The following is a 26,249-nucleotide window of genomic DNA, read 5'->3' on the forward strand; positions in this document are numbered from 1 at the left end:
AGACCCTGTCTCAAAAAAAAAAAAAGGTGAAAAAGAAAAGGTGGTGTTGGCAGAAGTTGGCCTACCTGGTAAAGGCACTTGCCTTGCAAGCCCGTGACCTGACTTCAACATCAGAACTCACATGGAAGTGGGGAGAGAGAACGGACTCAGAGTTAGCCTCTGCCCTCCAGGCACATCATAATGCATGCTCACATGTGTACACACATACAGTAAATTAAAATGCAGAACCAGCAAGGTGGCTCAGCAGGTAAAGGTGCTTGCTACCAACCCGACAAGTTTGGTCCCTAGAACTCACATCATGAAAGGAGAGAGCCAACCCCTCCATACTGTTTTAAAGGCTACGGGTATGCCATACCACAGACATATACACGCATAGTAGATAAGTGTAGTTTTGTAAAGGAAAAATAATACAGGTAAGGTATTGGTCAGGCATGACGGCACACACCTATAATCCCCACACTTAGGGTTTATAAACTTGAGGTTGGCCTGACCCACATAGTTTGTTTTTTTAAGCAAAAACTGAAAACATATGTCTTGAACTCTTAAACAAGAATTATCTGCCGTTCACAGTGTTGTACACCTTTATTCTCAGCGTTTGGAAGGCTAGGGCAAGAGACAACATAGCAATAGTGAGACATCCCAAAGCTGTGCGTGTATGCGTGTGCACGTGTGTTTCACATTTATTCATTTTATGGGCATGGATCAAGACAAGTGTGTACCACAGGGTGTATGTGGAAGAGTTGATTGTCTTCCACCATGTGGGTTCCAGACATCAAGCTGAGGTCATTAAGCATGGTCACAAGTACCTTTACCCCAGCCATCATACTACTCCACCCCTTCTCTGTGTGTTTTTCTGTATTTCTGTATATGTGCCTTTCCTTACCCATCTGCAAAGCTCACCTCTCCTCACTCCCGAGGGACTGGTCCTGGCTCCTCCACAACTACCTCCTCCTACCCCACCTGCTCACTCAAGGCTTCTGGTGGCAGAACTCTGGCCCCACTCTGCTCTGAGCTGAGCATGGCCACCACACTGCACACTGGCTGTGCTTAGGGAGCACTTGCAGCTCTGCCTAGAGGAATGTGTACTGCGATAGGACTGACCACATGCCCTGATGGCTTTGTGAACTCCGGCTCTTCAGAGTCAGAGTATACGTGTCAGCAGTCAGGGCAGAGACAGACAACTGCATATCTGGATGGAGGGATGGGAGTGCTTATCCTAGCTTTCTTGCTCTCTGTATTGGAAACTGGTAGTAACTAATAGAAAAGAGCCCACCCCCCAGCTCCCCAGTTCACCCAAAGTGAGGGCCAGCCCGCAGGCCCTGCAGTCTGGTCTGCAGCCTTGGCGCCTCCTGTCCCTCTGGCTGACCACCCCCTTGCCTTCTTTGAGGTTCTCCTACACACGGTCTGCCTTACAGAGCCTCCACGCCAGTGGACACAACCTCTTGCCTCTGACCATCATTTGTCATTTTTAGTAAATCAGTTATATCCATTCTCTACTCCCCAGCCGAATGTATGCTCTGCTTCAGCCTCTAGCCAAGTGGGTGGTACACACACTGTAGACCTAGCTAATGTAGGATGAGTGGGAGTGAATGGCTGAGGAAGGGCCTGGAGAGGTGCCCATTGCACAGACTTGAGGACCTGAGTTTGAATTATCTGGCCCACTTATTATACCAGCACTGGGGGACTAGAGATAGGAGGGTCCCTGCCAGCCAGCTCCCAGGTTAGTGAGAGACTGTGTCTCAAAAAGTAAAGTGGAGAGCAACTTGGAAGACAACCAGTGTCAACCTTGGCTTCCACATGTGTGTGCACATGTATACACACCTACACTACAGATTCATGCATACACACACACACACACACACACACACACACACACACACACACACTTAGTGTCGGCATCCAGCCTGGGGTCTCCTCTGAGTGTGTATTGAGTAATTGAAAAAGTGAATGACTATGTTGACTTTTTGATAAACGAGTTATCTTTTTGCCTCTTCATTGACTGTTCAACGTCACAATCTAGGCTATTTAGAATTGATGAAAATATTTGTAACTGTCTGGTCCAGTATAACTCTCTTTACTCACAGGTTTAACAGTAAGAATGTTTACCTCCTATCTTTATGCAGATCACCGACATTTCTGCACCCCTGTCTTTCAGGTGGCAGAGCGGGCACTATATTACTGGAACAATGAATACATTATGAGTTTAATCAGTGACAATGCAGCGAAGATTCTGCCCATCATGTTTCCATCCTTGTACCGCAACTCAAAGACCCACTGGAACAAGTAGGAATCGGCAGCCCGTCCACCTCCTGGTCATCTTTAAATAGCCAGGCCTTGCTATGCAGCAGTGTAAATTGTCTCTGTGGCCTGTTGTTTTGCCCCCTTTCCCCAATGGCAAGCCAGTACAAAGGCCTGTTTGTCAGCCTCCGGGTCCCTGCTGGTCCCAGCAGTAGCACTATCTTGCCCTCTCCTGGAGCCTCGGGGGAGTTGGAAGGTCACTGCAAAGGATCAGTCCTGCCAGAGCACGGTGGACGCATCAGTCCTTAGTTGCCCCTTCAAGTCCCACAACACATCACGGGAGCACATGGGTTAAACTCCAGGGCTGCCCTCTTGTGCACATTACCTGAGGGTGAAAAGAGAAATGGGTGGCTCATGTGGCTGAGGAGTAAGGAGTGTTCCATCCCCTCCCTTTCATTTTACTTCGTGAAAGCTCCCTGATGCCTTGCAAGGAACTCCATATGGGGGGGCCATATGTGTTGGATGCTGAGCTCAATACTCAGCATTAGCCAGATGTGGACACCAGAGCTCCCCTTTGCTGTGGGGCATCATAAATACAGTCTTTCTGTTACTTCCATCTGAATAATTTACCTGTAATTCTTTTTTCTAGTCAGGCTCCAGGCAAAGTGACTTTGGCTGCTGTTACCAGGAAGGTGAACTTCCTGGCCTGGCAGGTGCCTACAAGCCCTGACTGGGGAAGCAGACTGAATTAGAACTAGCAGCTTGTATTAAAACCTAGTGATCTTGTTGCAGGTAGGAGCTCAGAAATAAGGGAGACTCGGAGGTTTAGAGGGGAAGGAGAAGTGGCAGGAGGTAGGAGAAGGATGAGAAGGGTCCAGCGGTGGCATTTCACTGTGGCATTCCCTCTGCAGGACCATACATGGCTTGATATACAATGCCCTGAAACTCTTCATGGAGATGAACCAAAAACTCTTCGATGACTGTACCCAGCAGTTCAAAGCAGAGAAACTGAAGTAAGTGGATGGGTTTTTATTGTTTTCCGTAATATTAATATTCCACCACCATTGTTAATCCTACAGAGTTAGTCTTCATTGTGAACTTTTTAAGAGACCCTGCTCTGCTCTTGCTTAGGAAGCAAGTGAAAGGTTGGTGCTGGCCTATTGCCAGAGAGTGTGTGTCTAACCCAGGTCCTCGCCCTCCACCAGATGAGTCGGCTTTGCCTTTCTCAGGGTGCTGCTTCTGGGCACGTGGGACTCGAGAGGCTGCATCTTCGCAGAGACTGCCTAGATGTTGATTGAAGTGCTCTGTCTCTAGGCTAGGCACATAGTCATGTGATTGATTAACGGTGACTAGCAGGATGACCCAGTGGTACAGACACTTGCTCCACATGTCTGATAACCTGAGCTCAGAACCTGTGTGAAACAGAAGGAAAACACAGACTCAGAGAGTTGGCCTCTGAACCCCACACCCATGCCATGCTATGTACCTACGTAATAATAATGCACCTTATCTATCTACTTAGAGAAGTCACTTTTCAGCCAGGCATAGAACACGAGTCCATCACCTCAACATTCTGGAGGCTGAGGCAGGAGGAGTACTGTGAGTTCCAGGCCAGCCTTGCTGTGTAGTGAGACCTTGTCTTCTTGAAGAAAAAGAAAATCACTGTTCCTAACCTAACCCAGTGTGAAGCGCTGGCAGATTTTTAGTCTCTGCTTGCCACTTAAAAGTGACTAAGGTAGATAAACTACAGGTGTCTGTCCAGCCAACCACCTTTCCTTTCTTCTTTAGATAATATGTGAGGTTTGGCTGCATGTCTGGCTCTGTTTTGGTTTCTGATAATACAGCAGTGAAGGCAACAAAAGTCCTTGCCATAACAGGGTAGGTGGAGTAAAGCAGAGCACACTTGGAGTAAAATACAGAATGTGTGTCGGGGAAGCACGGGTGGCAGGACCACAGAGAGCTATACCAGACCAGGTCTCGGCCTCGAGGGCAGAGTGCATATGGGCTAAGTTAGCATGGTGAGTGTCTAAGAATGAGCTCTCTGCTGTCGCCGCCTCCTCCGCTCCTAGAGAGTCACGGGGTTCCAAAAGTTGCCTGTGGTAGTACATTTCGAGGATTTTAAAAAACAGTGGCCTAAATTCAGTGCCTCTAATGATGGAATCAGAAGCAGTCCTGGTCTCCTTGGAATACTGTCACCTCCAGGGTGCTGGCTCTGGCTTCCTTGGCTCCTCTGCAGACTCGCCCGCCAGTGGGTATGAAAGCAGGCAGCCTATTGGACCTACTTGCAGGAGATGGAGAATATTTTAAACTCTTGTTAAATATTTAGCTTTTTCACTTTTTAAAATCTTTAGTCTAACACTTGGCCAGTTTTTAGGTTTGTTTTTTCACATTGCATGTGTTGAGAGTCACAGTATAAGACATGGAATAAGACCAGAAAGTACCTGGAAAACAAGGTTGTGTTGCTGACATCTCCAGGCGGTCGCCCCATCCTGCCTGAATGAGAGTCTTCTCTAATAAATGACGTTTTACTGTTTTTCAGAGAGAAGCTGAAGATGAAAGAGAGAGAAGAAGCATGGGTTAAAATAGAAAATCTAGCCAAAGCGAATCCCCAGGTACTAAAGCAGAGAGTGACGTGGGAGTGTTGAGGCATTGCGTGAATGTTGGATGAAATAGGCCCTGGCTCCCCCCGGAAGGGGCCGTCGCCACTAACACTGTATGTGCAAATGTCCACAATAAACACTTTCCAACTTTGTAACCTTCCTCTTGTAGAAGTACTTATTTGCCACACATCATTTTTACCACAAAATTGACTTTTTCCTCTTCTTTTTAAAAGCTATGATGTGGTAAAAAGAAAGCCAGGATGTAACCTCTTAAGACTGTAATGTTCTTTCTTGCTCAAATGTCATAAATGCTGTCACTTGAACCATATTTCTCTTTTTATTTTCATATTTGAAACAGATGAAGTATGAAGTAGATGAAGTATGCTGATAAACTAACTGACTTCTGCCCTGCTCACGCTAACCTTCCCTCTACCCTAGCTGATGCCCGTATGCTCTCGCAAGGTGAAGCGAGATGCAGATGGTCATATCTGCCAGAGCTGTTGCAGCTCAGCAGCCTCCATCCACTGTTAGCTCTTAGGCTGCCAGCCCTGGGACAGCTTTGGTGTTGTGTCTGCTGGACTGAATGATGAGAGTTATCGGAGGGTTTCTCCTTGCTCTGTGTGTGTCTGATTCTATCAGCCACTTGATAAAACATCTGACCTTTTCCACACTAAGATCTCTCAGGCTTCTCTTGGCTTTCCAGGGAAGAAAATGTTTTACTTAACCGTGTATTTCTTTTTGGTGAGAAGTGTGTATAAATTATTATATAAGTTGGATGTGGGTTTTTTAATCTTTGTCATTTAATAAAAACGATACATGAAGATAACGGTGTGTAGTTTCCTATAAAGCAGCATACTGGCCTGCATCTCTTTGATGAAAAGATACTTAATGACAGTCTGTTACAGATCTATGGTTCCACCTAGAACAAATAGCCCGAATTTCCCAGCAGCACTTTCCTCTAAGGCCTGTAGTTTCATTATAGAGATGTGCATTTATGGATAGAGTTTATGTTGAAAATGAGGTTGAAGTACTGAGAGTTGTTTTAAAACATGGGGAAAGCGTACATGGGCAGACTTAGGTGGTTCAGCCTTGGTGACATTGCCCTGGGGGTCCTGCTTTGTTTGGAAGGCTTTATTTAGCTAGGAGTGAAGAGCCTTGGAAAGTGTGCTTTGTCTAGAATATGGAAATAATAATGTGTTGAAAAGACTGCACAGAAGTTGTGCTTACGAACTAAGAGCTGGTTGTTGATCAGCACGGGGCCTGGAGTCACCACTGCCTAGCAGCAGAGGTTCCTGGTTTATTCCTTTTGATTGCTCTTTAAACTGTCTGTGGTGACAGCATACCTGTGGTGGGTTTGGCATTGGAGCTTTGGTGACCCCCCTTCCCACTGTCCTCACCCTCATCTCTGTGTGGAAACATCTGTCTGTGACAGTCATCAAGAGTCTTGTCCACATACCCCAGCCCCATGACACAGTGTCTCTAAAGTGGAAAATACTTCATGTGTTAAGACCTCATAGCCGAAAGTGTGGCCTTAGAACTCATTCTCTTGAGAGAAAACTCAGCACTAACTAATTTCTGGTTAGTACTTGTCATTACAGGACTCGGGTTGGTAGTGGCTATATGGGTTTTTAAGCCATTTTCATATCAGCCTTGGTGAGAGTGAACATCAGCTTCACTATCCAAAGGAAGGTTACCAATAATTCAGTGTGTGTTCAGTGGCATCTGGGGAGACATCTTCCCCAAGCAAACCCTCATTTTTACAGGCCAAGCAAGTGTCTCATCTGCTCATAGATGTTGGTGGAGGAGGGATCCAGAAGCTGTGGCCGCTTCCCTGGGTTCTCCATGCCATATTCTTTGTGTGGAATTCTAAAACACTGGTCATTTCCAACACCGGTGTGTTTCTCCCAACCCACCAAATAGACTCACCCCCCACCCCCACCTGGGATGTTGTGTGAGTGCAGCTGGGCTGTGGCAGGGGATTGTGCCCCAGGTCCTCTACCTTCTGTGGAGGCCTGTGCATCCTTGTCCTCTGAGCTGCTGCCTGTTGGAGGCCTGTGCTCTTTGGGGGAAGCCTGCCTGTGCCTACTGGGAGTGAGCTTCGTCTGCTGTGAACCAGCACAACCCATGAGCACAGGATCCTTTCCACTCCTTGGGCAACTTGTGTGGGAAACATCAGGTTTATCCTGGAGCATCAAGACGATGAAGTGTCTGCTTTAGATCAGCCCCCAGGACTATCTCACAGTAGACTTTCATTACTTTCTGTTCCTCCCCACCTGACTTTGAGCACCTAGAGGACAAGGCGCCATGCAGCCTGAATCAAATTATGGAAATTTCCAGTGATAAAAACGTCAGGGCCAAACACAGCCCGGCATCTAGAAGCATGGGGTGCACAAGGGGCCAGTGCAGCCAGACCATAGCCCACAACTGAGGCCTGCTCGAGACTGCAGAAGAAAGTGTGGCTCGTGTCTATAGGGAGGTTCAGAAAGCAATGGCACTGGGTCCCAGGGGGAGTCCTGGCCCTACGGTTGTCACCCAGTCTGCACTTGAGGCAGGGGCCCAAGACCCAGGCAAGTCAGAAAATATTAGAGAAGCGCAGGGCTGGCCCTGAGGGAGCTGGGATAATACTGGAGAGAGAACAGACACCATCTGCCTTTATCCCTCCCAATGTGTGTAAGGGGCACGGTGGGCCAGCTGGACTTGCAGGTTAGGAAGCTCTTCTGTTCTGGCAGGATGTTGTGCTGGAAGAGCCAGGCCCCCAGGGGACTGACTCTTGGAGGAACGTGTGGAAAGGAGGCTGCTGAGCAGAGCAGGTCGCAGGAAGGGCAGGAGAGCCCGAGGGTTGTAGGAAGAAACTGAGTGCCAGGTGTGGTTACAGCAAGTACACGGCCTGCAGGGTAAAGCGAACGCGTGGTCAGTGCCCAGGAGGCGGCTTGGTAGAGAGAGGACAGGAGCCAGACTGGCCTGCGCAGAGCTGCCAGCCAGAGGGGTGGCGGAAACCAGGTGTGTGGGTGGCCATAAACCTGGGCCCAGGGCCCAGTGTCCCCTTCAGGCTGGAGGCTCCTTGACAGCACGTATACTGCAAGGGAAGGACTGAGCATAACCCCCGACCTGCAGCAGACACTGACTCTGTCCCCGCCACCCTGGCCTGACCACAGGGAGAGCGAGTGCCAGCAACTAGCAAGCCCTGACTACATCCTCTGCTCACAGAGCCCTAAGTCACTGGGGCCAGGGTAGAAGCAGGTGGGGGAGGGCTATCTACCGTTACAACCTGCCGGATGCCCCTAGAGCACAAGGGAGTGGAGAGGTGGGGAAAGCGGAGCACAGGGCCCCGGGGCATAGCGGCCTGACTCCAGGGGCACAGGGTGCCGGGTCAGAGGGACCAGCCATAATCCAGGCTGCATTAGTTCTGGTGGCAAGCAGGATATCGGAATGTGTTGAAAGATTTAAGATCTTAAGAAAATACTGAGGACGTGGAATGAAGGAGGATTGGGGGCAGCTGCCCCAGGGTGGGTGTGAAGCAGTGAAGGGAAGAGAGCTGGGGAGAGAAGGGGCTCGAGCGGCTGTGGACGGAGAACAGGGTGCGAAGTGACCATGTGCTGTGGGCAGCCCCCCTTCAGGGTGTGAGCGCCAGAGACGCAGGAGGGCTGCAGGCTAACTGGATGGAGATGAGCTCAGGGGAGATGGAGAGGGGATCTTGGGGTCAGCAGAGGGTCACTCCCATAGCCTAGCCTGCAGAAAGGTGAGCTCCTTTCCAGTATCCGACAGGCAGCAGCCCACAGGCTTCATCAGTGGGCACGCAGGCAAGTTTGTCTCCCACCATGTGGTTCTTGTGGGAGAGGGCTGCAGGGAAGGGCAGTGGGCCGGCGTCCCCTGCAGTCTGAGGGCCCTAAGTGCAGACCCAGCACTGAACAGAGAGTGACTCCACACTTTGCATTGCAGTATGCAGTGTATAGTCAAGCCAGCGTCATGAGCATTCCGGTGGCAATGGAGACAGATGGGCCTCAGTTTGAAGATGTGCAGATGCTGAGAAAGACAGTGAGCGACGAGACTCGTCAGGTAAAGGTGCATTGAGCTCAGCAGGGCAGTGCCCGCTACAGATGTGCTTGGCGGGCCCGTCACGTTCCACTAAGCTAATGCTGTAAAGGGAAATGCAGTCACTTGTTTAGAAACATCTGGAGATCTGAGTGATCAGATCGCTAGAAAAGTTTTTAACAATTAAGTGTATGCCTGCAATTTGTTGCTTCATTTACCTTAGCAACAGAAGCCCAACTCCTAACTATGTGTTCTCTGTTAGCTTGAGCAACATCAGAAGCTTTGCGGTAGCATCTTGCCGTTCACCTCCCCTGTGCAGCCCTCCCCCTTCTGCTCTGGCCCAGAGCACTGCCTTCAGTTCCTCATAGCAGGTGTTACACCCCTCACCTCCCAGGACCCAGAGCTGCTGTGGCAGGCCAGGGCTCGGCCAGCAGCTCTTCCAGTAACTCCACAACTCCACGTAACTGTTTAGAACAGTTCTGATCCAGTTCTTTTTGCCCAATTGAGAACGTACACAGAAAGGTTTCCAAGAGGGTGACCCACTGAGCTCCCCTGAGGGTCCTGAGAGTCTCATTCCTCTGGGCATGCTCCCTGTTCCGGGCAAGTGTAAACAATGCCCAGATGGGACCTGGAGGTGTTAGTCATTCTCCCTTGTCAATTTTAGCCCCCTTTGACCAATAACAGGATCCCTAGACGTTAGCACTGATTCTAGAGTGTAGAAGGGAACCCCTGGTTGCTGCTTACTGCTCGTGATGTCCATTGGAGCTCAGTTAAATAAACAGAAGGATTCGCTAATCTCTTTTGTTTGGTTCCAGTAAATCCTCACCCGATAAGATGGGATGAGGCATTACTAAGAGTGGGCAGTCTAGCCAGCTGAGCCTCCATCAGCCCCAGCCACACGTGTCTGCAGAACACCAGACATGGAACCTTCTGAACTGGGCTGTGGTCCCAGGGTAGCACACAGAAGCGCTTCAAGACCTGGCATGAAGAGGGGGTGCGGCAGCATCTCTTCATAATTACTGGTGACGGTGCCCTGAAAGGCTGTGGCTTGTGTGTAAATACCATAAGCAGAGATGCAGAGGTGCATGTGGCCATTTCTTTTCACCGCTGCCACATGGTTGCCTGATTTGGAGTTACAGGCTCCCTGTCACAGTGCTGCGCAAGGAGGGCTCGGCCCCAGCACTTGTCACGGGAATCCATGTTCATCCTCAGCCCCTTGATTTAAATTAAAGTTTGTTTAAATGGATGGATGAATAGTTTTTTCTACTCAACAAGACCTGAAAATGCAATGGAAAAACTCAGTGACCACTTACTGAATGTCAGGAATTAGGTGAATTCTACACTTGCACATAATGGTTATTCTTAGCAATGAATAGATCTTACCGAGAATTCAACTGGGCATAGTTACTCAGGCCAGAATCCCAGCACTGGAGAAGCCAAGGCAGGGGAATTGTGAGTTCAACGCCAGTCTGGGCCACATAGGGAGACTCATCTCTTGAGAAGAAGGAAGAGAATGAGGGGGGGGGTGGAAAGAGGGAGGAAGAGAAAAGAAAGAAACCCGTGTGTTTTCTGTGTTCTACCTGCAGGCACTAGTTTTCCTCTGTGATTTCTTTGTAACTTTGAAAGGAATTAAGGTTACCTTTTTATTTCCACTTGGATTTTGCAGCCCCAAGTTTGCCAATGGCAATCCAGCTGAGTACTTGTCTGAGATCCCCATTTTCCTCAGAACATCATCCCAGGGAAGCCCGTCTGGGAATTGGTGACTCTTACTCAATTTTAAGATACTTGGGCCATATGAAGTTTAGAGGAAGCTTACTTGTGAGCCATTTCCTGAACACTTGAAGGTTCAAAGGAATGTTCCTTCTGGTACATCTTTAGCTTTGGTCATGATTCACTATAACTTACACCCTATGCCACACAAGATCAACTGGATTGAGAACACACCAAATTAATCTCAGACTTCAAGCAAAAATGCCTTGAAAAGTGGGCTCTGGCATTGTTAGTTCAGGGGCTACGGAGCCTCCAAGCTGTTGTTCATCATGGTGACAGGTCCCCTTTTGGTAAAACCAGCTGGGCATTCTCAGCATGAAAGACTCCCATGGCACATTTGCTCTGTTTCTGTGGCTCTTCAAATTATGTCATCTGGTTGAGTCTTCTGTGGCTCATGCTCCTGAGTCAGAAGATGCGGGCACAGGGATGTTAGTTCTCCCCAAATTAATTCCTCCACTAGAATCCCAGCAGGGTTTTTACCTTAAGGAACTGACAAGCGGAGATGGAGCTGAGTGGGTAGAGCGCTTGCCTAGTATGCACAAAAGCCTGGGTCGTTCCCAGCACAGCGTAGACCCTGCATGGAGGTACACTCCTGTAACCTCAGCACTTGGGAAGAGAAGACCAGAAAATCAAAAGTTCAGAGTCATCCCTGGATATATAGCAAGTTCAGAGGTCAGCCCAGGCTCAAAAACCAACCAATTCTGAAATTCCTATGGTGCAGAGACAGAGCAGGGGGATCTCAAGCTTGAAGCTAGCCAGGCAACTTAGTAAAGAGCCTGCCTTCAAAAAGGAATGAGAAGGTAAAGCAAATTGCTGTGGGAATTCAGAGGACCTAGAATAGCAACCTGAAAAAGACAGTACTGCCCAGTCAGGATGTCTGTGGACACATAGTTAGACGGTCTCGGTGTCTAGATGAACGTTTTCTAAGGTACAGCCTCGTAGGTAATACTTGAAATGATAAACTTTTTAGTTGTTTTTGTTTATGTTTTTCAAGACAGGGTTTCTCTGTGCTGCCCTGGTTGTCCTGAATCTCACTCTGTAGACCAGGGTGGCCTCGAACTCACAGAGATCCGCCAGCCTCTGCTTCCTGAGTGCTGGGATTAAAGACTTGTGCCGCCACCACCTGGCGAAATGATAATCTCTTCTTTGTTTGAGAACAGTGGAATCATACTCTGGAAATTCTTAGTCAGTTATGACAGCAAATAAATGTGCCAAGTACCAGATGTGGTCTCGAATGCCTGTAGTCCCAGAGTTCTGGAGGCCAAGGCATGATCAGAACATTTGAGGCTAGTCCAGGCTACATGGGAAGACCTTGGCTCAAAAACCAAACAAAACTATAGCTAAAAACTAAGGTCTGGGGCTCAATAATATGAACACTTTCTGTGGCCCTCAGTTTTATTTTCACTATTTTTCAAAAAAAAAAAAAAAAGCCATGTTTCTTTAAGTGGACCTGACTATTGGGTCAGGACAGGGTGAGAAGTAAATAAGATGGTCCTGCTGAAGACTAGGAACAAGAGACCAATGCTAAGAAACCATTTGGTTGATGGGCAAGGTGGAGAAATTCAATATTGTATTCACTTGTCAGAACCACTGTTTGGATTCCTTTGTGGAACTTGTGGAACTCTATACAGAACACCCCCCTGAAAAAGTGTGTGAGTTTCATGTGAATAACATTAATATCAGAGACATTTAAAATGTTAACAATTTTCATTTTAACAGTTGGTCGGGAGAAAAGCAGTGTCAACCACGCAAGTCAGGAAGGTGTAGAGACGGAAGGCAGGCAGTGCAGGTACTCCTTGGAAAATGCATAGAATATACTTAAGGCTTTGTGTCTACAAGAGTGTGATGAGTCACCATGGTATACATGAAGTATTTTCCCTTCTTTCTATGACATCACAGCTTGTGATGGGCAAGACAGAGCTAAGGAACGTTGATTAGTTCTACCCCAAATTTAGTTCTAAAGTTAGAACTCAACGCCTTTCCAAGATAAAGGAGGCGTGTACCATTGTGTACCCAGCCCGTGTTCTCTACAAGACCTCCAGCACTGGCCATTTGCACCTGCCGGAGTGCCCAGGCTCCTGTGTCTCACACGGAGCTGTCTCATGCCAACACTTCCTGCTTCCTCATCCACCCACCCCTGCCCCAATGCTGCCAGCACATCCTCTCCCCCAGATCTTACTCATTCTAGACCACCATCTGCACGATGTCTCATTCTTTCCTGCCTCCTGTTTCTCTCATTGTTCCTCTTGTGGTTTGTCAAATTCTTCTCTGCCTTGTGCATCTGTCTGCATGCTAAGCAGAGGGGCCCCTTGTGTATGTCCAGAAGCTCCGGTCAGTTGAGTTTCCTCAGTTCACCTTCACTGGGTCCAGCTCCAACAGCTTGACTATGGTCTCTGTGTTAAGATGTTTCTTCTCTCTGACATGCCTGTGCCAGAGCTAATTACATATTTCATGTATTTTAAAATGTTAGTTTGCACCAGGATGGACATAAAATCCAGGGTAGAATTTTACCTCTGAATTTCTGATGGGTTAAAGATAAGGCACTCCTAATGTGCCAGCTGTGGTGGTGCACACCCAAAATCTCAGCACTTGAGAAGCTGAGGCAGGAGGATCATGGATTTGAAACCAGCCTGGGTTTTGTAGCAAAACTCAAAATCAATAAATGCACTCTTATGAGCAGCAGGTGGACTCCTAACGGCCTGTGTGGGGACTCGTGACGGCCTGTGTGGGGACTGGTGACTGGTTTCTAGGCAGGCAAATTGAAGAGCTTTCCTTCACCATGTTGAGTGGTGAGGTCAAGTGGCAGCTCTAGAAGTGATCGTGGTGTCAGACAAGACACTGGAACTCTTGCTGCTGCTGCTGCTGTTTTCCTAAGCAGACCTACAAAGAACCCTGCTGAGAAACACCGAACTCTTGGAGACGCAGGCTTCCGTCTGTGGCTTGGCAGGTGCTTGAGTTTCCGAAACACGAGAGCATAAGAGCGTGTTTATCACCGTATGGAAGTCAGACATGAGCACACGGAGCAGCCGTTCATGCGTGCTCTCTCTGTTGTCACATAGTTGACTTTGAACAGTTGTGTACTTTTTTTTTCTAGATTACACCGTAAAGGTTTACTTCCTCTAATGCCGCCTTTGTTTGGTTGGAGACGCTGGATGGGAAGGAAAGCAGTTAGGGTTGAGCAGCTTAGGTCCAGAAGCGACTGGCGGCTGCCTACCGCCTTCTCACGGCACGGCACCTCTGGACAGCTGAGTCGATGTTCTGTTGTGTTCCAGAGTGCTGGTGCTAACCTAGCAGCCTCCTTTAAAGCTGAGCGGGTGCTCAGGGTAGACTCTCCTCTCTGGCCCCGTTCTTTGCAGATACATTTAGCTAAATCCTTGGGCATGCTGGCTCATGCTCATAACCCCAGCACTTGGGAAGCTAAGGCAGAAGGATTGCTATGAGGTCAAGACCAGCCTGGACTTCATAATATACTTAAGGCTAACCTGGGCTACATAATGAGAGCCTGTCTCAAAGCATGTACATATGTGCACATGCACACACATAGTCTAAATCTTCCTGCTAAAGTGGGATTCCTAAACTTCAGAAAGAGAGTGGAAAAGAGAAGGAATTTTTTTATTTCCTAGACTCGATATTGGGAATGTAAATGACTTCTGGGTACAATTTTTCTTCTAGCTGCATGGCCCATTTAACACCTCTTACTGTTAAAAAAAAAAAAACTTTTAAAATTTTGTGTAGATATTTTAGCTCTCCCAACTGGTTTAAATCTAGTTTTGTTTTCCCCTGAAGAGATGTCCACTTTCTGAAGTATGTGTGTAGCAGACATGGTCATGAAGTGACGTTGGTGATGTTCTGTGAGAGAGCCTCCTCTCCTGGGGGTACTCGGGAGAGGAGTAAGAACTGGATGGAGACTCTGCGAACAGTAGCACGGCAGAGACTCAAAGCCAGCACTGCCCACTAGGCTTCACACTAGTCATCACATCGGGTTTAGAATGTCTGGGGTGAGTGAGTAAGAAATGGGCCCATTCCCGTGGCCAGCTGAGGCTGTAGCACACCTGTGATCCTCTGACTTCTAACTCAGAAGTGAACTCCCTTCTAACTCAGTCAGCCTAGTGCGTAGCCAACTGCGTTGCATTTGTGATTCCAGGCACAGAAAGACCCGAAGAAGGACCGTCCCCTTGTGCGGCGCAAGTCCGAGCTGCCTCAGGACCCCCACACCGAGAAAGCCTTGGAAGCTCACTGCAGAGCCAGTGAGCTGCTCTCCCAGGATGGGCGCTAGCCTCTGGAGCAGCACGTCGAGCTGGGCCTGTCAGTTCTCTTCTGGATGCTATAGAAAAGACATACTGTTTGTGCCACACCAATCAGCTACACTCAAAGTCAAAGCTCCCTCCGACCCCGTTCTGTGGGCAATAATGCACGTCCGCCTCAGCTCGAGAATAGGAGTTCAAACAATGGTGGCTTCTCTGGCCCTGCTGGCCAAGCCAGGGGTCGAGGACAGTGTTGTCACCACCCCAGCATAGTCCTGAGTAAGACTGTGTCCCCAAGTCAGAGCTGTAGGAAAGCACCCTGGTTGTCTTCTTGTTCTCCCAAATAGGTAGTTTTGTGGGAACGCCATGAGTTTTCAAATCAAAGGAACACTTTGAAGGTATCTCCTCCTTTTTAAGACTTTACAACCTTTGACATCGTTCCCACGATTTGCTGTGCCAGCAGCTAGTGTTTGTTGGTTAAACCTCGCCGAAATGGCTCTTTGCTTTCACATTCTAGCTGCCCACTGGGAAACGGGCTGACGTCCTCAGCGCTGGGACCTTCTAAGGTGTTTCTTTCCTTTGATTAATGCATGCACACCATGTCACGCTTCCCTTAATGTCTACCAAAAGCCATATCTCATAGTCTGTGGTAGAGGCCAGGGTTCCACCTAAGCTCAGAGAAGAAAGCTCTGAGAAGTGCTTTCTCAGTCCACCTTGACTAGAATCGCAATGTTGAAATTATGTGTTCATATTTTTATTTACAGAATCAGTTTTTCATCTACTTACACATTATCCTTCAACAAGGCTCTTGAATTGATAAAATTGTAGGATCTAAGAATTGCGCATTTGTAGAACGTTACAATAAATTAAGCTACTTGGCCTACTGCAAACTGCAGCTGCCTTTGGGCATACTGCAGGCCGTGCTGTTAGGGTGCCCTCGGTGAGCCTTCTGTTGGAAAAAGCACACATTACCAAGCTCATAAGGAAAAGTGCAGTGTCTGCGTTTCCGCTCGTCTTCACATGCTGCTACAGGCTTCACAGACGTCTTGCATGGATTAAGCTTCTGTTTTAGGTGGAATAGCACGAGGAGAAAAATCCTTAAACTTAGTGCTTTGTCTGTTCTTTATTTCTCTCAGGGTGGCCAGTATTTTGACTTATTTATCCTGCTTGAAAGCTACTTGAGATGTGTACCGCTGTTCTGAACAGTGACTAGTTTCTTTTGTCTCCAGCATATATATAACTTAGTGTTAAATGTCTTGATGCATAAGAGGTAAAGTGTGGCTTCTTTTAAAACCTGTTTGTTAATTGTGGTCTCGGGTATCCGTGACAAAAAAAAATGGTGAGATCAGACACTGCTCTCATACTGCCGCAGAGCCCACTTCTCCTTAGATCACTGCTGATGCTCGCTCCACATAGCAGGGAAGAGAGCATCTGCAGGGAGGGAGAGCCAGCCCGGCACGAAACGGAAGGTGGTCCCAGCGAAGGTGGACAGGCTAGTTGCTAGGGTGAGAAGAACACTTCCTGAGAAACTTGACAAGTATCTATCCACTTTACCATTATGAAATCTATAATTTAAAAAAAAAAAAGTTGAGATGCCTTCTCCTTTGGAGGGAAAAAGGGTGCTTTTATTGTATAAAGCAGTGTCTATGTGTTGATACCCCATTGTTTGAACTCTCGTCTTTAGCTGGTAGAGTCTCAGATATCCCTGATATGGGGTGTTCCGTTGCGGTGAGAGGTCCCGGGAGACTCTTTTGCCCTTTGTGGAAAGCGAGCTCTCAGTGTCTGGGTGATTGTGTGAAACTCAGCACAGAAGAACATCTGCTGGTCTAGGTTTTATCTCTGCTCTTTATTGAAGACAAACATTCACCAATAAGGAAGAAAAAAAAAACAGTTTTGAGAGAGACTAATTTTCTTTGACAAGAGTATTACTCTATATTTTGGCCTATTAAAGTTTCCCTAGTTAGTACTCGGATTCCCTGTGCTAATTGTTCAACTTGCATATCACTATAGAGACACGGTCGGTTTTGTACCAGACTGGTTTGAAGAAAAGTACCATGTTGAAAGTAAACAGGCGGCTGTTTTTCTTCGTAAAGCTCTGAGTTTGGCGCCTTCACTCTTCCCAAGTGTATCTGTGCGCCAGAGATGTCACAGTTCCAAGTGTCTTTCTAGTGTGGCTTTGTATGGCTTCTTTGAACATTGTACATACATTGTATCTTTGTTTTATGGTAATAAGTAATAAAAATGTAGACTTCGTATTTTGTACAAAATGTCCTATGTACAGAATTTAAAAAAAAAAAGTTCATAGAAACAGCAAAAATAGGTAAGTGGCACAGTTATTTTTCTTTAGAAAATATCTGTAACTTTATGCTTTAGTGAAATGTTAAGTACCAACATATTTTTTAACATTTTGTAATTCAAAACTTTTTGTTTTGACATTGTTTATGAAGAAAGACTTCATGCACTTGCCATTTACTATGCTCTTTTATCTAATTTTAAAGAACTCTTTAAAATGGTGTATTATATGGACTAAATAAAGAACATGTGAATTTTATCGCTCATCATGAAAGTAAATTTAGCCATGGCGCTGGGCAGTCTGGTTTCGACACACTCTTAACTGTGAGGGACATTGGGAAGCAGGTTCCTGTGCCCCCCTATTGAGTGCCAGCTGTCAACTAGCTCCCCGTCTCCGCTCTAAGAAGCTGATCCTGTGATGTTATCTCTTGGATTGAAAAAGCAGGTGCCAGGCATGGTGGCACACACCTTCAATCCCAGCACTCAGGAGGCAGAGGCAGGTGGATCTCTGTGAGTTCGAGGCCAGCCTGGTCTACAGAACAAAGCCCAGGACTATGGAGAGAAAAGAGAAAACACAGATGCAGCTTTTGACATACAATACTTGCTTTTTGAAGAGGAAATATGCCTAAGAATCCAGTGTTCAGAAACTAACCTGATGCCTGACTGAGTGTCTAGAGTGGGAAGACATGCTCTAACCTGATGCCTGACTGTCTAGAGTGGGTAGACATGCTCTAACCTGATGCCTGACTGAGTGTCTAGAGTGGGTAGACATGTTCTAACCTGATGCCTGACTGACTGCCTAGAGTGGGTAGACATGCTCTAACCTGATGCCTGACTGACTGCCTAGAGTGGGTAGACATGCTCTAACCTGATGCCTGACTGAGTGTCTAGAGTGGGTAGACATGTTCTAACCTGATGCCTGACTGAGTGTCTAGAGTGGGTAGACATGTTCTAACCTGATGCCTGACTGATTGCCTAGAGTGGGTAGACATGCTCTAACCTGATGCCTGACTGACTGCCTAGAGTGGGTAGACATGCTCTAACCTGATGCCTGACTGACTGCCTAGAGTGGGTAGACATGCTCTAACCTGATGCCTGACTGAGTGTCTAGAGTGGGTAGACGTGTTCTAACCTGATGCCTGACTGATTGCCTAGAGTGGGTAGACATGTTCTAACCTGATGCCTGACTGATTGCCTAGAGTGGGTAGACATGTTCTAACCTGATGCCTGACTGAGTGTCTAGAGTGGGTAGACATGTTCTAACCTGATGCCTGACTGACTGCCTAGAGTGGGTAGACATGTTCTAACCTGATGCCTGACTGACTGCCTAGAGTGGGTAGACATGTTCTAACCTGATGCCTGACTGACTGCCTAGAGTGGGTAGACATGTTCTAACCTGATGCCTGACTGAGTGTCTAGAGTGGGTAGACACACTGAGGGTGCGAGTTTAGGTCCTTGCTGGCCCATCGTTGCTGAAGCCTGTGGAAACAGCCCAGGAGCCTCACTCTGGCTGTTCTTGGTCCATGCAGGGAAGGGCACCTCTGGATCAGTGACCCTTACCCATCACATGGCCTCTGGGTCTCCATCCCTTCTGACAGGAGCTAAGCTGTGGAGGCCAAGCCCCAGGCAGAGGGAAGCCAGAGGAGGCCTTGGAGCTTCCTAAGGCCCTGGGCCTCAGACCTGCAGGCTCCAATTATTTGAGGAAAGTAGTGCCTCACTGGTTAGAAGACATCAGGTCTCAGGTAGTGACTAAGATTACTGCTTCCCGGCACTTGGTGGTGACCCAACTGGAGAAGGGCATCATGTTTGCTAAACACACACACACACAGAGAGAGAGAGAGAGAGAGAGAGAGAGAGAGAGAGAGAGAGAGAGAGAGAGAGAGAGAGAGAGAGGAGAGAGAACAGGAATTCTTGGCCAGAGGCATGCTCTGATTGACAGCTACCAGAGCCATGGTGCTTTTGAGAGGCTCTTGGGCAAACTGAAAAAGCTCTGTGTCTCCTTCCTGAGGGCTGTATCACCAAGTCAGCAGTGGTGACCAAGAGTAGATCTTGAGATACTTCTCACCCTTTGTCTAATCTCCATTCGTAGCTCACCAGAGGGTTGGTCACTCTTTCCACCCACAGCAGAAAGACCAAGACACTCGGAGTTTAAGTCAGTGGCCTGAGGGTGACAGCACTAAGTGGAGCCAGGGTTCAGCCCATGCACCAGGACCCATGACAGGTAGGAAGGCCCCTTAGACAAGGCACCACAGCAATCTGTGGAAACATCCAGGTAAAGAGTGTGAATTCATTCTGTACCCTCCAGGCAGAAGGTAGGGTGACCATGAACTCGCAGTGGGGCCCTAGGATCAGTGCGGACATAGGAGAGTGTGGACTTGGCACCTGCCTGGCTGGACCAGTAGATCCTCAGACATCAGTCCTTGCCTCACAGTACCCAAGGGATATTGTTTCTATATAAATTTTAGCTAAGTCTCAAATATGCTATACCAAATTTCAGCCATTGAAAACCTCTGTTCTCACTGACTTCGTGTTACTAACATGAAACTTCTGAAAATTCAACTCATAATATGTATGTTGCTACACATGATTTGGTTGGGGAGAACTGAGTTCCATTACCAGAAGTTTGAAATCCACCAGCAGTAAATTAACGTTGGATCTTTTTGTTGGGGGGTGGGGGGCGCTATTTCTTGTTACGTTTGGGTTTGGCTTAAGGGAGCCATCTGAGTAAAGAGGTTGGCCCACAGCATTGCAAGCTAGGTATCCTTCCCCGACTCAGCTCACCATCTCCTTCCTGTCTTTTTACAAACAAAAGCTTATCTTTTGTTTTGTTTTTGAGACAGGTTCTCAGTCTGTGGCTCAAGTTAGTCTGAATTCACTACACAGTCCAGACTAGCTTCAGACTTGCCCCGATCCTGCCTTAGCGTCCTGGGTCATCACGCCCAGTTTCACAAAAGCAGATGAATTCTGAAGAACTCTGTGAAAGGAGGTGAGCTGAAAACTAGAATTTTCTGGGCATGGTGGCCCAAACCTGGAATCCCAGCCCTTGGGAGGCTGAGGGAGGAGGATCAGAAGTTCAAAGCCTGACTGGGCTGAGAGACTGTCTCACAATAGAAGAAACTTAGAATACATCTTTTTCTCTCCCTCTTTTTCTGGTCATATCTAGTTCAAGGTCAAATCAGCCTGCATTATGCTTGTGGGAAATTTACCAAATACACACTGGGCAGAGCTCGAGCTTTCCAGTGTGTATTTAGAAAGTGATGTCTAACAAACCAGTTATTAGACCAAGGGGTCCTGACCCATCTTCTCAACTCCTGTTAATAAAACCAGGCGGGAACAGATGTTTCTGGTAACAGTGTGATGAAACAGAACAGTGTAGGGGCACAGGGAACCCCAGGAGCCAGGTAGAGGACAAGGGGAGCCTAGGAGCCCTGCACTCTGCACCCTCCACTGGAGACAGCTTTCCTTAGAGCAGTGGTTCTCAACTTCCTAAGGCTACAACCTTAACATAGTTCCCCATGCTGTGGTGACCCCAACCATAAAATTATTTTCATTGCTACTTCATAACTGCAACTTTGCTACTGTTATGACTTGTAATATAAACATCTGTGTTTTCTGATCTTAGGCGACCCCTGTGAAAGAGCCCTTTGATCCCTGAAGGGGCTGTGACCCACAGATTGAGAACTGCTGCCATAGATGCTGTGTGTAGTCATATTCCCAATTACTAAATTACTAAATCATCTTCTTTTCTGTCTTCAAAATCCATCTTAGGAAGATGTCCATCTTAAACTCAGGCTGTCCATCTCTTAGGAAGGTGTCCATCTTAAACTCAGGCTATCCATCCACGGTGACTTTAGAGGCATCTTGAAGCCAGTCTTTCTGATAGAATCACCTTCAGGAGCCCTAACTTCCACCCTGCTTGGGAGATAGGAACCAAGGAGTCCACTCAACAAAGAAGACAACCGGAATCCCAGAATCGACATGGTTGCAATGAGCATATTTAAAAGCATGTAAAGTGACTCCAGTGAGCACTACCCAGGGAGCAGCCCCAGTACAGACTGTCCATCTTCTAAGCAGGAAATAAGGCTGAGACCCAAGCCTTCTGAAATCAAAATGTTGGCACCACACAGCCCAGAATCAAGGCTGACTCTGAAGCCAAGAGAAACTGCTGGTGCTGAGCTGGAGCAAGGAGTAGTGTGTACACTAAGTGTTGGCTAAGCAGGGACTCACTCTGTAGACCAGGCTGGCCTCAAACTCAGAGATCTGCCTGCCTCTGCCTTCTAAGTGCTGGGATTAAAAGTGTGCACCACAGCACACCAGGCAACAGTGTTAGTGAATTCAGGCCTTTTATTTTTTTATTTATTTATTTATTTATTTATTTATTTATTTATTTATTTGGTTTTTTCGAGACAGGGTTTCTCTGTGTAACTTTGCGCCTTTCCTGGAACTCACTCTGTAGCCCAGGCTGGCCTCAAACTCACAGAGATCCGCCTGCCCCTGCCTCCCAAGTGTTGGGATTAAAGGCGTGTGCCACCACCTCCTGGCCAGGCCTTTTATTAATACTGTCAAATTCCAGGAGATTCCTTGGCGAATGTATTTGCTTGGAAACTGCAAAGTTCCTTCTTTCATAATGAATGTGAGGAGACAGATAAAGGCCTGCTGTGTAAACCCATCCCCAAGGCCCAGCTGCTGTAGGAGCAGACTGGCTGAGTGCAGAGAGCCTATGCTCACCAGCAGCCTCATCTGCAGCCCAGGGCTTTGGGATCCTGCATAAAGGACTTCAGCAGGTTCAGGAAGTCCCGGTGGATTCCCAGGCATAAGACATTACTAGAAAGACTTAGCAAGATGAGGCAATTGGAAGTGCTCTGTCTGCATGAGGGTGTTTAGGACAGCAGCTGGAAGGACATACTGTGATTGACAGGCTGATGCTCAGGCTTCACTCAGTTGCCTTCTGCTCACATTTAGCCTTCAGCACTGGCTTTGCCTGGCAGTAGTGTGAGTCAGCTCATGGGGAAGTCTGCTCACCTGAAAGCTCATCTGTCTTCAGGGTTAGTCACATACACAATTTGATCTTAGTATCCATCCCCTCCAGGAGTAGAGCTGATGCTGAATCTGCAAGACCCCCTGGACCATATTATCATCATATTATCCAGCATGACCCCAGTCCCCAAGAGAACAAAAAGCATTCTTATCAGGCAGGATAATGGCTGCCACCTTTGAGAGCTGGAGACAAAGCCAGTCCCACTCTGGGGGACAGTTGACCTCTTCCCCAGCAGATCCCCTCAAAAGGGGAATAGAGTACAGAGAGGTTTGTGAACTTAGCCAGGATGTCCTGGCCAACATGCACATACCCCAGACATGATGCTCTTCCCACTGCACAGCCCCAGACAAACAAGAAGGATCGGGAGCCTGTGATAGGCTTTGCAACTAATCTGAGAACACAGAGGCCTCTGGAGATGAGACTAAATGGCCCACTGAGGAGAAAGGCACAGCCAGACACAGGGAGTGTTGTCCTAGCCCAGAAGGAAACAATCTAGTACCTTTAAACTGCTAAGAGATGGAAGATAAAGATATGTCAAGTTTTATATGAAGTCTGTATATCCCAGGCTGATGTTGAACTCCCTATGTAGCCAAGGATGACTGGGCTTCCCAAATGCCGCCATCTTCCAAGTGCTGAAAATACATATATGCAAAATCATGTCTGGTTTTATATGCTAGGGATCAAACCTAGACAAGCACAGTATCAGATGAGCTGTACCCTCAACCCAAGGCTCTTACTCTATATCAATAGTAACTACATATGGGGAGCCCAACATAGTGGCATACAGCTGAGTCCCAGGTACTCAGGAGGTTAAAGCAAGATAATTGCTTGAGCCCAAGAATTATGGACCAGTCCAGTTAAGAGAGCAAGACCCGATCTCCTAACAAGATAAAATAAAATACCTAGCTTTACTTTTTAATCTTCAAATCTGAATTGGGAAAACATTTGCATGTGGTCTCGGTGGTAACGGTGCATAGATAATGGCAGAATAGCACAACTCTGGAGAACTAAAGCCTGAGTCGTCTGGATTACCCAGCAGTGTGAGACCTTCCAAGTCTGGAGAGCAGGAATCTGAAGCAAAAGAACATCTTTGACTCCATTCCTAATGGTGTGTCCCAGACTAAGAGCTAGGAGCATGACCGTCTCTATGGTTTTTACCTCTAGCCTAGAGTCTGGCATTGCAAGCTGCTCAAAATGAAACGATCACTCAGGGCCATGGGATGCAAACACATGACTCTAACCATGGAGCTTAGCCATGACTCAGTGTCACTCAGTACCAGGAAGACTTAATCGCCCAGCTTCTAGCCCATCCTGTGTAGACATGTACCCAGGTAAAATGCTGAATCTTCCCTAAAGTTGACCTGGGGCCATGATCAGCTCTCTAATGCCCATAAATAGGTCCCCACTGCCAGTCTGCAAGCCAGTCCTGGGCACAAGAGAGCATCATCCTTCAGTATCAAGAAAAGAGCAGGGGCATTATCTAGTCTTCAGATTATTGGTCTAGTATATACCATGTCTGACCAGCCTTCCCTCCAATCTTGACATTAAATTCTACCTTTGGAGAGTGACAGGCATGACCCATGCATTTTTTTTTTCAAATTCTCTACTTGATAATAGGCATTACTGTGTTCTCTTGAAAATTTTTAGTATTACAATATAGCTCTGCCTCATGACCTGGGAAACCCCAAATTCCATGAATCCCTTGTCTACTTCAAACCCCTTGGTTTACAGAAAATGGAATAAACTCATGTGTGGCTTTTCCTGAGGAGCCATGAACAAACTCTGTTCCAGAAAAGGCACTCAGAACATGAAAGATTCTACCCAAGTCTACTCAGTGAACCAGTGTGAATGTGGCCACAAGTTTCTCTGGTCCTGCCCAGCCCTACAGTCCTGCAGCTGCTTATAAAATAATCACTCAGAGGTTTATATTAACTACAAACTGTATGGCCTGTGGCTTTAGCTTCTTGCTAGCTAGCTCTTTCATCTTAAATTAGCCCATTTCTATAAATCTATATGTTACCATGTGGCCGTGGCGTTCCCAGTCTGCTGACACCTTGTTTCTCCTTCAGTGGCAGGCTGGCATCTCACCCGACTCTGTCCTTCTTCTCTCTCTGTCTCTGCTTAGATTTCCCACCTGGCTGAAAGCTTTTTTGCCATATGTAAAACATCTTTATTTATTATCCAATGGGAGCCACACATGTTCACAGCATAAAGAAAGACATTCCACAGCACAGTGACATGAGGATTTGTGAAAGTAGCATTCCTGAATTACAATAGACAGCTTGTAAACAGTCACACTCAAAAGTCTCCTCTTCAGGGGCTGGAGAGATGGCTCAGTGGTTAAGAGCACCGACTGCTCTTCCAGAGGTCCTGAGTTCAATTCCCAGCAACCACATGGTGGCTCACAACCACTTGTAATGAGATCTGGTACCCTCTTCTGGCCAGCAGGAACACATGCAGGCAGAATACTGTATACATAATAAATAAATAGATCTTTTTTAAAAAAAAGTCTCCTCTTCCTTGGCAGTTCCATCATGCCTGGGAGAAGGGCCTCATGAGTCCTGGGACTTCTGAGCCTATTAACTTTCCTCTTAGGAGCCTCCCTCCAGCAGAAAATGTTTCCATTTCAGAGAAATATCTACACAACTCACAAAAGGGAAATCACCTTAACTAGTGGACACAGGAAACCATCTCATAGTACCTATTTAATAAGATCTAGCAAGGCTGCTCATTGATGGATCCCTTATGTTGACAACCACTTGCATTCCCTGTAGGCTGTGAGGGACTGGTTAGTTGGCTGGGTAGTTGGGTAGTTGATTGGCTATTTTTTTTTTAATTAGAGGGATGTATTTGTGTGTATGCACCCATGTATATGCAGAGGCCAGAGCAATAACTCCACCCTGTTTCTCAGGTCTTTATCCTTTGACTGACAATTACACCATGAAGTCTGGTACTCAACAGCAATTACATTTTATGCTTTTCCAGATGTCCAGCTTGCATAAGACATCTCGGCCTCCATGATCACAAGTCAATTTCCATAATAAATCTCCACCTAAGTATTATATATAGGCTGGGCGTATTGGTACACACCTGTAGTCCCAGCACGCAAAGGCTGAGGCAGGAAGATAATGAGTTCAAGGCCAGCCTGGACTTCATAGCAAGACCTGTCTCAAACAAATCATATATTTGGTCTTTTGGTCTGTCTGTCTAAAAAGCCTTAACTAAAAAACTTCAGGAAGATGGAAAGCAGGTATCTTTTACTGTTTTGGGAGAGTATTGCAAATGTAGCAGGAAACTAGAAAGATCCCTTTGAATTGGTTGTAGTGTCAGTATGAATTCAGAATATACGTATACATACATACAGATTTAAATACTGTCTTAGAGTCTCTATTGCTGTGAAGAGACACCACAACCACGGCAACTCTTATAAAAAGAAAACATTTAATTGGGGTGACTTACATTTTCTTCTCTTTTCTTTTCTTTATTTATTTTTTTATTTTTTTGAAACAGTTTCTCTGTATAGTTTTGGTGTCCTGGAACTCACTCTGTAGACCAGGCTGGACTCAAACTCACAGAGATCCACCTGGCTCTGCCCCCTGAGTGCTGGGATTAGGCGTGTGCCACTGCCACTTGGCCAGCTTACCTTTTCAGAGGTTTAGTCCATTATCATCATGGTGTGACATGATGGCTGCAGGCAGACATGGTGCTAGAGATGGAGCTGAGAGTCCTACATCCTGACCTGCAGGCAAAAGGAAATGGTCTGTCTCACTGGGAGTAGCTTGAGCATAGGAGACATCAAAGCCCACCCCCACAGTGACACACTTCCTCCAACTAGGCCACACCCACTCTAACAAAGCCACACCTCTCCAACAAAGTGCCACACCCTTTGGGGGCCATTTTCTTTCAAACCACCAAAGATACTGAAATAATTATGGAGCCTGCGGATGCAGAAGCAGTGTTGATACTCGGTGACAGCATGCTAAGTACCAAGTCCTTGTCTTCTGGGAGTACATATGTGCTCACTAATGTGGTGAT

The 26,249-nt window shown here is 47.1% G+C and overlaps 1 protein-coding gene across 9 annotated transcripts in view; it reads left to right on the top strand.

The window, feature by feature from the left end:
- Nucleotides 1-17,435, top strand: part of Ppp2r5c (protein phosphatase 2 regulatory subunit B'gamma) — a 147,659-nt gene extending 130,224 nt beyond the window's left edge. For 3 of the 9 annotated variants that reach the window (XM_028883814.2, XM_028883815.2, XM_028883818.2), the window contains 5 exons: nt 2,156-2,283; nt 3,150-3,251; nt 4,778-4,850; nt 8,778-8,894; nt 14,785-17,435. In XM_028883814.2, the coding sequence (XP_028739647.1) occupies nt 2,156-2,283; nt 3,150-3,251; nt 4,778-4,850; nt 8,778-8,894; nt 14,785-14,916 (552 nt within the window). In that variant the 3' untranslated portion in view covers nt 14,917-17,435. Of the gene's footprint in view, nt 1-2,155; nt 2,284-3,149; nt 3,252-4,777; nt 4,851-5,196; nt 5,665-8,777; nt 8,895-9,685; nt 10,117-12,359; nt 12,430-14,784 lie in introns of those variants that run through there. The other 6 variants (XM_037210846.1, XM_037210847.1, XM_028883816.2 and 3 more) reach the window with 4 other exon arrangements.
- Nucleotides 17,436-26,249: the final 8,814 nt, after the last annotated feature.

The sequence above is a fragment of the Peromyscus leucopus genome, chromosome 14, assembly GCF_004664715.2.
Source record: "Peromyscus leucopus breed LL Stock chromosome 14, UCI_PerLeu_2.1, whole genome shotgun sequence".
NCBI lineage: Eukaryota > Metazoa > Chordata > Mammalia > Rodentia > Cricetidae > Peromyscus > Peromyscus leucopus.